Genomic DNA, 12,647 nt, shown 5'->3' on the forward strand with positions numbered 1-12,647 from the left:
CAACAGTTTCCTATGGTCTCATTACTTCTGTTTAGTCTATTATAACAGAGGAGCCAGATAAGACAAAACATGTCACTCCTCCATTCGAAACCCTCCAATAACTCCCATCTCATTCAGATTAAAAGCTAAAGTCCATAGGCCTAAAAGGCCAATATAATCAGATGTCAGTTACCCCTCTAAATTTATTGTCAACTACCTTCCTGCTCGCTTGATCCTTTTCTGCCTAACTGATCTCCCTTTGAAGGTTCCTTCAACATGCCAAGAATATTCCTGCTTTGGGGCATTTTCACTTATTAGGACCCTCCTGGACTACTTTTTTCCCCCCAGTTATACACATGGCCCACATCCTCAGGTCCTTTAGCATTTGCTTAAATGCCACCTTTTCAGTAAGACCTTTTTTGATTACCACATTTTCATGGCAGCACTCCTCTTCCACTTCTCTCTCTCTCTCTCCACTTGTTTTCCTCTTTATTCTTCCACATTGTGTGTATGACCATCTGACACATCATGTATTTAATTTTTACTTGTCAATGTCTGTCTTCCAACTTCTGCTTCCAAGAATATAAGCCTTATGAGGGTAGGGCTTTTCATTGCTCTATACCAAGTACCAATTACTGGGCCTACCTAGCACAAACTTCATACAAAAGTATTTGTTGAGTAAGTAAATTAATTTTTATGATGTTGATGGCAGATGATATTTTACTGAGTTCTTACTACACACTAGGCATTGTGCCAAGCACCTCACAATTATTATATGATTAGATAAATAAGAGATTTTCAAGATAGTATTGTTCTGGGAACCAAGGAGGATAAAGTTTTGACTAGCAGAGTTGACCAACAGGATCAATGTTAAAATATAGTCAAGAAGATGGATGAATTAAAACACACTAATTAGCTATTACAAAGTCCCTGATGATCTTAGTAAGTCCTTGTTTTCATAAAGTGGTGGTGTTGGGGAAGTGAGACTGGAGTGGGTCAAAGTATAACTAGTAGCTAAAGTACAGGAAACAGTAATGCCAACTACTGCCTAAAAAATGATATAGTAAGCAGAAGCAAGTACAGCTGGATAGAAAAAAAATGATATACTGAAAAAGTTATTTTAGGATGAGGGAGACTTGAGTATGTTGGTCTGCTAAAGGGGAGGGGCAAAAAGAAAGAAGAAACTGAATATCCCAGAAAAAGAAAGTAGAATAATTACTAAAACAACATGTTAGAGAATGTAAAAGAGATCTAGTGTTTAACTAGAGTAGCTCCTTGCTACACACAAAATAGGGCTCAATTGTTTTCTCTTTTCTTGTTTCAATGAAGTGAAGAGGAGAAAGGACCTAGGAATAGAGAAGCAAAGAGTGACTTACAAGTGCCTTCAAGGTTGTCAAAGATGGAGAAAACAGGTCAAAATTTTTTCAGATGATCAACTATTAATTTTGATCATTAAAATATAAAAAATTACTAGAAAGAACAGAGAATACTGAGATGTTATATTATGGAAGAAAATGTGTTTGTATGTATATGCATGCATATGCATATACACGTATATGCATGCATATGCATATACACGTATATGCATATATGTACACACATACATGCACACACGTGTACATGCTGAATCTTTCTTAGAACCTAGAGGGATTTTTTAGTATCTGGGAGCTTAGCTAAGGAACTTCTAGGCATGTTTAACCCTCTGATGCAAGGGCCATCTCTGCTTGATGAGTTTGCACCTGGCTAGTTGGCAGTTGTGGAAGCCCTCATACAACTACAAGCAGACAAATCAGAGTTAATGCTTATTTCTTGTTTAAAGAGTGATCCTGGAATAGAAATAAGGAAATGAAATCTCATGACAGTGTCATCATAAAGTCATCAGCCAGATGGCAGTCCTTGAAATCTAATCCTTAGAGGCTTCTCACAATAATTTGTAATATCACATCTAATATTATCTTATTCACAAATTCATATCTATTCACAGAGACTGAAAACAAAGAAATGAACTTGCAGAGGCTCACATTTCTGGCTTTATATGTTAACATGGACTCTATAAGGACTATGATAAGGAAAACAGACTATTTTCCTACATAGGTCACAACAATAATCTATGTTCAGATCTGGGTTTCTAAACTGTACAGTTTAGTTGAGAAGCAGCCTTCTCTTTTTTCCATAAATAGATTAGTTCCTTTTAAGCATAAATGGCTATTTAAAATGATCGTATCAAAAGCCACTGTAGAATTTGAAGACTCATCTGATGTATTAATAAACTTAAACAGCAAAATATAAACATTAGTTTACTTTTTTATTATGTCTTGAAACTACAACATGGCAGTATCTGATATCAAAGCAAATTTCTTTCAAGTACATTTTATATCTTATTTAACATTCAACAGTTTAAAACTAAAGATTTTATTACTAATTTAAATATTCTTCCAAGTGTATGAAAATTTTGCCTAGTTTTCTCCATATGACTGAAAGTCTCAGTGCAGGCAATGCATTAGTGTTCCATAGTAAAATGGTGTCTAACCAGAACTCTGAGAAATGATGTAATCAGAACGCTGTCCACAGAATCCATCCTACCTAAAAAGCTATAGTTACAGAACTTTTTCAAAGATATGAGATACCTTTTCTCCATAATCCAAATATTGATATTATTAATCTTTCCTTTTTAAGATGAGTTTAATATGACAACAAAAGTGAAAATGCCATCCTGTCATAGTTGTAGTTTTTGAGACCAACACAAATACCATGGAATACTATGTAGCCATAAAAAAGAATGAGATCATGTTCTTTGCAGGGACATGGATGGAGCTGGAGGCCGTTGTCCTTATCAAACTAATACAGGAACAAAAAACAAAAAAACCAAATGTTCTCACTTATAAATGGGAGCTAAATGATGAAAACACATGGACACATAGAGGGGAACAACACATGCTAGGGACTATTGCAGTGTGGAGGGTGGGAGGAGTGAGAGGATCAGGAAAATCAACTAATGGGTACCAGGATTAATACCTAGGTGATGAAATAATCTGTACAACAAATCCCCATGACATAAGTTTACCTATGTAACAAACCTGCACATGTACCCCTGAACTTAAAAGTTAAAAAAAATAAAAAAATAAAAATAAAAAAGAAAATGTATAAATAGAAAAAATCAGGCAGAAACAAGTAAATGCATTACAACAAGCCACTGTGTAGAGACAACGCTTTTTGTTTATAAATAGAGGCAATAAGTTTTTTGAAGTAGTATAGTAAATAATTATTATAAATGTACCCTAAACCGCTTAACCCATTTATGCCTAAGCTTGCAATTTTTTGAATTTTTGCAATCAGACCTTGGTGATGACCTTGAACAGTAGAATATAAATAATTCCCACATGATTAGTGTTCCAATAATGGAACGCAAGGATAAATAGCTAAAGTGAAGACAGACAAAGATGATGTAGAGCAGAACTATCAATAAAACTTTCTGTGACTGGTGGTTACCTGATGCTGGGAAGGGTAGGGGGTGAGGGGATGAACTTGATTTGATTTTGCAGGCTCAGAGATGGAAGGGAATTTGCCTCAGGATGAATTGTGCCTTGAGTCTCACCCGTATCTAATTTATATTAGATTGCACTTTTGAGTTTATGCTGAAATAAGATTTTTGGGGCTTTGGGGATGAAATGAATGTATTTCGTCTTTGAGAAGAACATGAATTTTGGGGAAAAAGGGGCAGAATGCTATGGTTTAACTGTTTGTCCCTTCCCAAACTTATGGTAAAATTTAACTGCCATTGCAACAGTAGTAAGTGTGACCTTTAAGAGGTGATTAGGACATGAAGGCTCTGCCCTCATGAATGGATTAGCATCATTATTGTGGGAGTGAGTTTCATATAAGGACAAGTTTGGCCCCATTTTTTCTCTCTTTTGCTCTTCCACCTTCCATCATGACACAACAAGAAGGCCCTTACCAGATTCCAGCCCCTTGATCTTGGACTTCCCAGCTTCCAGAACTATGAGCCAACAAATCCCTGTTCATTATAAATTACCCAGTCTGTGGTATTTTGTTACAGAAGCACAAAAAGGACTAAGACAAGGACAATAGAAGTAGGTTGCCTTTGGAAAAAGAGATTGGAAGAAGGCAAAGATGAGTTTAGCTTTGGACCTCTTCAATGTGAACTTCCTATGGGACATTAACATCGAAAGAAAGCAGTAAGATCTACATGTCTAAAACTCAAAAGATAATTCTCAGCTGGAATTATAGATGGGTAGTCATCAACAGACTGAAACTACACAAGTGGATGAATTCTTGCAAAGAGTACATGTGAAGTGAGAAAAGAACAGGGAAGAACTTTATAGACATGAGTCAGAAGCAGCTTGGTGAATTGCAGATTCTGTACAGGCGAAAAACGTGAGTTGGTTTCTAAAATTCCAGTTTACTTTACCCATAGGGGAAGTAACTATGTGCATTCCTTAGCTGATAGCTTTTTGGAACCAAGCCAAAAAATATAAACTGGAAGTCATTTCCATGAAGAATCCAAAGACCTTAATAAAACAATTTTTAAAAAACTGAGAGTTTCTTGGGCCATCAAGGAGCATGAGAATGAAGAGAGGGGTCTTTCAGAAAGAGTAGTATAGATAGAATAGATCAGTGTCCTGAAGCTCTACTTTCATGCCATGAGCAAGCTTTTTTCTTGGCTCCTTAGTTTATATTCCCTAAACTCATCAAATTAATCTCTGACTTTAATTTGCTTTCCCAAAAAGACTTCTCTTTGAGAAGCAGCTATTTCCCACTAAGATCTAAGGGTTGACTCTCTGATACCAATTGATTCCATGTGAATAATTCTTCCTGAACCTAATCTGTCCCTGTTTAATTGAACACATACAAGATCTGTATTTTGAGAAGACAGTCCAAGCCTTGTCATTGAGAAAAAGTAGTTACTATGAGAATTTTTCCAAATATCAGTTCCATATTCAAGTTTGCCCTTTCTCCACCAGGGTCTTTTTCATAGGGCTCCAATTAAAACTTCCCAACTTTAGGTTGAATCTTCTTTTCCATGGTCTTTTCCATCTATACACCTACTGTCTGGAATTCAGGATTAGAGTTGCTCTATTCCCCAGGGACACTAGCTTAAATTCAGTTTCACAGGAGTTTTTCCTCTCTAATGTCCAGCTCAGTTTCAAAATTTAGTTGGTCTCTTAATTTCCATATATCATTACCTCATTTCTCCTAAGACTTCCTCCTCTTAGTTCAAAATCTGTTTTGGCCCCAATGGTGACTTTTACTTCCTGTTAAAAATCACCGAGCTTATTTTTTCAGTAATTGATGTCATATTTTGGAACTCAATTATTTTTCACCGTGGTCTTCCTCATATTGTACAGGTACTATTTTTTCAGCTTGCACAAGGTAATTGTACATTCTGCAAAGGGAGTTATCATTCAAAAAACATTTGCTAGCTCCCTATTATATCACGTGGTTCAGGACCTGGGGATGTATCAAATAATAAAGACAAAATCTCTGCCCTCATGGCATTTAGATTAATTTAAAGGACAAATATTTAACAATTAGTTACATAATTCATATTTTTATTTACGATTGCAATAAATGCTAGTGAAAAAAGCACTAAAGATCAAGAGAGGTATAATAAGGATACAAGGCTTAGTTTGAGGAGATACTGTCTATAAGCGCTATTAATTTCCATTGATATATAATGGGAAATGAAGTGATGAGTCATATTGTCATCCACAAATTTTCCCATTGGGTGTGTGGAGTGAGATACGAGGATGATACCACGGACAGCTATAACTCCATCATAAATCCCAAAGTGACTTATTTATCAGATAACAGGTAAGGCAGTGTGTGCCATGATGAGATAGAAAGATATTTCTTGGGATAGAGTTATCAAAGTAGACTGAGACACGGCTCTTCTAGCTATAAATAAGTATTTTGCTTTTTGTTTAATCTCTTGGTTATGTCACTACTTTTGTGACAGTGGACAAATGAGATCTTATGTTCCTCATTTTAAAAATAGAAGTCTGAGCCAAGTCCGTGAGTTTAGTTGGTATTTATCGTCTTGAACCCTCCCAAGATCCAGTTTAGCTGGATTGGAAAAACAAATCTTCATGGTCCATCCAGTTTCACCACCCCATTATTACAGCCAACAGTAGTTTTAGAAATAATGTAATTCATACCTTTTATGAATGCTTCCCCAAGAGGCATTGATATTCTCTGTTATCATGTGGACTTTTCTGGTATCATCTGCAGAATAATCCCGGAGAAGTTTCAGGGCCAAGTCATTTGCCACATCTACATTTATCTGCCACTGGCGGAGGTCTTTGGCCAACTGCTATAGATTTTTATGAGAAAGAGAATGAATGTCAATTTTTTTTTATGAAATCTCTAGTTGGAGTGTCTTAAAATACTTCATAAACAGCTTCTGAATCCTCAGGTCAGAATACATATATTAGATTGCTTTTAACCTACCGTATGATTTAGTCAATCACGACAGTATAAGGTAACCCACCTTTCAGGACAAACTTTTCAAATGCAGCATCTTGAGCAATAACCAGTATCAAGTATTTCAACTTAGTAGCAATTAATTGGCAATAAAGTGGGCTTAATTGTTTTTATCACAAGAGAAAAAAACTACAAAAATAAGCTCATATATAACTGTTGAATATGTGACATATAACATTTGAACCAAAAAAAAAAACTCATACATTTCTTTCCCTCTTCATTAACTTGTTGAATTGTTTATGTAATTAGTGCCATCTACTGGCGTTCAACTAAACCTGCATACAGAAAATATTGAACAACAAAAGAATAGTACTGTTATTCTAGCTATGACCTTTTTTGAAGGATCAAAATACTTTTAGAATATCCTATTTTAAAATTAGAATAAAAGTCAAAATACAAGAATCTTACTAAACCAAATCACCTACATTTTCTTCGTTGTTTGTCTTTGGCAATTCAGTGTTTTCAAACTTGCTATCTCATCACTTGAAACATATTTCAGAGAAAGAAGTCGATTAATGGTAGGTTTTATCTCGAAGCATATCAACCTGAAATTTCCATTAAACATTTCTGCAAGTGCAGAGAGGAGGCTTCTAAGCATTAAGATAATACTAATTGTTAAGATAGTTATATCAAATTCAACAGGGTGGGTTAAGTCATTGATAAATGGACAGAGGAATAGGAACAGGTAGTTCAAACAAGAGAAAGAGTAGGATGATTTTATTTAAAAAGAAAAACAGTTAACTTTCAAGTAATAAAAAATAGAGTATTAAATTGAAAAGGTACAATTGGACACCAATTAAATTAACAAAAAATAAAATCCAAAGCTGAAAAGACGAGTAAAACTAGCACATTCATGTATTACTGCTGGGGACAGTATCTGTTAGGACAATTTGGCAATAGATACCAAGTGACATACAAATGCTTATTCCCATTGACTCAGTAATCTCCCTTTTGGTACTTTATCCTAATAAAATCTTCAAAAGAAGATCAATATACTGTATGACTTAAAATCTTCATTAACCAAAGCAGTAAAAAAATGGTAAACAGGCCGGGTTGTGGTGGCTCATGCCTGTAATCCCAGCACTTAGGGAGGCCAAGGCGGGTGGATCACGAGGTCAGGAGTTCAAGACCAGTCTGGCCAAGATGGTGAAACACCGTCTCTACTAAAAATATAAAAATTAGCCGGGCGTGCTGGCAGGCTCCTGTAATCCCAGCTACTCCGGAGGCTGAGGCAGAGAATTGCTTGAACCTGGGAGGCGGAAGTTGCAGTGAGCCAAGATCGCGCCACTGCACTCCAGCCTGGGCGACAGAGCGAAACTCCATCTCAAAAAAAAAAAAAAACAAAAAAAAAAAACAAGAAGAGAAACAATGTCAACGTTTAATGCAGGGACATTAAAAGAACATAATACGTCATTCCAATGGTCCAATATGTAGCAAATGTGCACAGTAATCACTGTAAAAAGAACACAATTTTCTTGCGTAAGAAACAGAACACAATTTTTTTTTTTGAGACGGAGTCTCACTCTGTCGCCCAGGCTGGAGTGCAGTGGCACAATCTCGGCTCACTGCAAGCTCCGCCTCCCGGGTTCACGCCATTCTCCTGCCTCAGCCTCCTGAGTAGCTGGGACTACAGGCGCCCGCCACCGCGCCCGGCTAATTTTTTTTTTTGTATTTTTAGTAGAGATGGGGTTTCACCGTGGTCTCGATCTCCTGACCTCGTGATCCGCCCACCTCGGCCTCCCAAAGTGCTGGGATTACAGGCTTGAGCCACCGCACCTGGCCCAGAACACAATTTTTAACTACACTGTGTTCATCTCTAAGAATACATAATCATGAGCTGAACATGAAATGGAAGAGATTGAAAATAATGCTTCTGAGGACAAAAATCATTTTTGTTTTAATATTTGTTCTTTTGCATTAGTATGATATTTACAGAATAAAAATCAAACAGTATTCCTAGCATAATTGCAGTGTTTGGTGAACTCCTATTGAACATATACAATCTATATATAATATAATTTCTCAGTTAACTAAAACATCCTAGAATCAAACTAAATAATAGTATTTACTGCATATAGCAAATAGATCCAGATTACCAAACTATTACCAAGAACCTAATGCCAATATCACTGACTTTTGCTATGAAAGCAGAGGACAGTGTCTAAAGGCACAGAGCATAGTTGCTGCTATTACAAAACAATTAACATTTATCCTCGTGGAATGCCTGCCTTTTCTTCCATACTCCTTTTATCAAGCATTACAGTTTCTATTTTCCACTTTTCAGATCCTCACACTATTTGAAAGCCCTTCTGAGGGAACTTCTGCCAAAGGCTTGCCTTTTCTAGAAACTTCCTAGGGTACAAAATTACCACTTCTTTCCTTCTCCTCCTTACTTAAGCCAAACCTAAAGTGATAAAAGTAATGTATTCCAAGATATGAAAGAACATGTAATTGGCCCTTAGTATCCAGAGGGTGCTATCTGCATTTTAAAAGAAGAGCTTATTATCTCTCATCTATTAAATCTCTAATTAATAGCATAAACATCCACAAAACTGAGACCAATAACTTGGTTACCTTTTTTCAAGTGAATTCCTTTTATAAAAGACTGAATTGTTAACAAACTACTTATGATGGACCAATATCAGAGCATATATGTAAAAGCTCAGGAATACAAAATAAAAACAAAATTTTTAGTAAATACATAATTAAAATCATTTATTTTACTCAAGCAAGTTAAATAATCTTGGAATCCACCCATCAGTCATAGGTTCCTATTTGAAAAGTCTAGATATAGGAGGTTATACTATTTGGATGGTTTCATGGGTATATGCACATGTTCTAGCCCATATAATTTTATGCAGTTTTTGTATATCAATTACACTTCAATAAAGCTGTTAAAATTAAAAAACATAAAATGCAGAAGGTGCCAATGAATCTAAAAACATAATCAATAGACCATAAAAACGCCTAAAATTATAAATTATAACATATCCTAGAATTTTCCAAAATCTCTGAAATAGTAAGCTAGAGTTAAATGAGAGATTTCCTACTAAACAAGGTAGTAAAGAGTGAGGCTTGATGTCAAACCAGAACTTTTTGATGTACTTTAATGCTTGAAAGGTAGAAATACGCGTGCCATGTATTTTTCTGCAAAACTGTATTCACAGCGGAAGTTAGGACTGTTATACCTAAGGAAATCTTGACTGAGTGCTAACCCTCACTGAAAACTGCCCAGGTTTTGTGAGGATGTAGGATTAAAAAGGAAAACCCCCACTGACCTTGACTGACATTGAGGGGGCTCAGGCCCTTATATAAACACAAAGGTTCTCAAAGATAGCCTTTTTTTTTTTTCTCCCTTCTTAAAGACATTCCCCACAACAGGATGTTTTCCCTTTCTCCTACGATAATATTCTGCCCGCCCACCTTGGGCTTTACCCAAGTGTCATTCACACTAGGAACCATGACCTTGACCAGCTTTGCCTACTGCTGTGAAATTTACTACTGGGATAACTCCAGACCTCAGAAGGAGTGTAAATTCAAAAATACAATAGACTTCACACACACCCTTTTCTCTTTCTGAATTCCATTTACAATGGTGTACACCACAGGGAATTGCTTGTGTGGTGATCATGGTGTGTGAAGAAATTTAAAATACTCTGAGCACTAGCTTATAAAAAAAGATTGCCTTTATATATATGTGTGTGTGTGTGTGTTTTCTATGAAGAATATAAAATGCTAAATCCCCAAAAGATTGTTTCCCCAACCAGGAAAGAAATTTTTCATATTCATACCCATTATGCTGCTACTGCACTATGTGCTTGATATATATTCACAGTATTTTAGGCAGAAAAAGTGATTGTGGACTATGAGACAACCTGAATTAATTTCAAGAATTTTGAGTATTTTTTTCTACTTTAATTGTTTGTCTTCTCTCAATTTTTTTTTATTTGCAAGAACTTATTTTAGTGATATTGACCCTACATGGTAGAAAAGAGAGGAGGAAGAGAAACAGTAGCTAAAAGCCTGAGCAATACAATGAGCCTGCTGGGTTTGAACCCTGGCGTGATCACTTAGTGGCAAACGGGAAAGTTAATTATCTTTTCGGTGCCTCAGTTTCCTCCTTTGCTAAATGAGAACATTAACAGTATTTATGTGGAAATACGATTGGGTGGGTTAACTTAGAGAATTCAGGGAGAACATTTACAAAGGTGCCTGGCATGCCCAAAGGATTAAATAAATATTAATCATTAGCATCATCATCATCATCATTATCATCATCATTATTACTACTGCTAGTACATCTACTACTAATTTTAATGAGTCAAACTGTATTCCCCACAGCGTGAGCCCCTTCTGAATGCAAAGCAAGTAGCTGGCTGTTTTATAGACATTGTCTAGAAACGCTGCAACTCTAAAATTCTCCCTTTAACTTGGAAGATAAAAGCAAGTGCATAGCTCTATCATTAAAATTTTAAGGTTGAATATTGGTTAAATTTCCTTTTAAAATGTGTTTTGTGATATTCACCTACAAGTAAAATAAATGTTTGTTCCGGATGAACTATTATTTAAATTTTTAATGACTGTGTCTCAAAGGAACTTCAAGAAAGGCAGTGCAGAGTAATGAAAGGACATCTTCCCAGGAAGTTTTGCTTGTCCATTGTTTTGCAGTTTGATCTTAAGGAAGTCATTAACCTTGTAAGTCCCAGTTTTGTCATCTGTAAACTAGGATGGGGTTACTTGCTCTGACCATGCCTCTGGCTTGTCCTGAAGTGTCAAAATCAAGCAATTGCTTGGAAAATTGTAAAACAGGATCCTAATATGTTTATGAACAAAAAGTTCTACATGTTGGATTTGTTATTTTTCCTTGGATACTGTATTTACATTCATGAACCAAGGGATTCATGGAAAAATTTAGCTCTGTTAGCTAACCACTAAGAAATCGTTGGCTCTTAGATCCATTCTCTACTCATTTCCTACTTCACTCAGTATTGAGATGTACTAACTTCCATAGGAGGTCAGAATTTCCTGGGATTTCTTGCTAGCTGGCTTCTAACTAGGTTAAGTCATGAGACGCACTAGTGGGAGATAGAAGAGCACGAGAAAGGGTGAAACGAGAGTTATCCCCCTTCTCTCTCTGTCTTGGCAGTATCTCCTTTGTCTCCATTTCCCACTGAACAGCTGCTCCCTCTGTAATTCCATTACCTGCTGTGCAGACCTTACAGTGGTTGAATTAGCACCCGATGGTTCTGGTTTCTGGGCTTTGGTAAAAATTGTTGGTTCCCCCAACCCTTGAGGTGGTAATAGTTTCCTGAAGTTGCTAAACTCCGGGTTGCCTCACTGTCCTCTGCTGGGTTTGTCAGCTCCTTCATTCCTATGGAGCAGCCAGTCCTCTGTATTGAATTTCCTCTGTTTGAAATATCGAATGTGGTTTACAGACTAATTCCTGACAACACAAACTGAAAGAAATCTCACAGTAAATGATCCTACCTACAATTCCACAGGGGGTAATTTAATATATCAAACATACATTTCATGAAATATCAGACTTTACATCTTGCATCCTTCTCTCTAGTCTCAGAGGAAGAGGCGACTTTTCTGCTATTGGAAGTTGATTTCACCATCTGGGCACCCATCTATTCTGGGATCCTCCTCCACATACTCCCTCTCTCTTTGTGTGTTCCAACTTCTTGCCTCTCTGCGGGGACCTTCTCTAGAGACTTCAAACATGAGTGTCTCTCTCATCTTTAAACAACAACAACAATAATCTGCACTCTATCATTTTCTTTCCTTTCACAGTCACTCTTTAGAAGGCAGATATTCACTCATTATCTCAACTTGATTACATTCCTGCCACTCTCCAATTCATGAAAATCAGGCTTCTGCCATCATCATTCCACTAAAACTATTCTGACAGAAGTCACTATGGCAAATTGAATTACTGGCCCCAATTCTTTACCTCTCCCTGTATCCATGCCCTTTGCTAAGTAACTTTGAAATTCTTCCTACAAAAGACAGCATGCCCTTGACATTGAGCTTGGTCATGTGACTTGCTTTGCCTAATCCCAGTGGGATATTAATAGAAGTAACACAAGCAGAGGCTTGCAATGTATTTATGCAGTGTGGCTATCCCTTTTGCACTTCTCCATCACCTTAAGACAAACATGATC

At 36.5% G+C, this 12,647-nt stretch overlaps 1 protein-coding gene across 4 annotated transcripts in view; it reads right to left on the reverse strand.

Annotated features, from left to right (window-relative positions):
* Positions 1–12,647, reverse strand: part of DMD (dystrophin) — a 2,284,432-nt gene that overhangs the window by 551,168 nt on the left and 1,720,617 nt on the right. For all 4 annotated transcript variants that reach the window (XM_063634262.1, XM_063634265.1, XM_063634264.1 and 1 more), the window contains exon 54: positions 6,156–6,310. In XM_063634262.1, coding sequence (XP_063490332.1) covers positions 6,156–6,310 — 155 coding nt within the window. The remainder of the gene's footprint in view (positions 1–6,155; positions 6,311–12,647) is intronic.

Source organism: Symphalangus syndactylus, chromosome X, assembly GCF_028878055.3.
Source record: "Symphalangus syndactylus isolate Jambi chromosome X, NHGRI_mSymSyn1-v2.1_pri, whole genome shotgun sequence".
NCBI lineage: Eukaryota > Metazoa > Chordata > Mammalia > Primates > Hylobatidae > Symphalangus > Symphalangus syndactylus.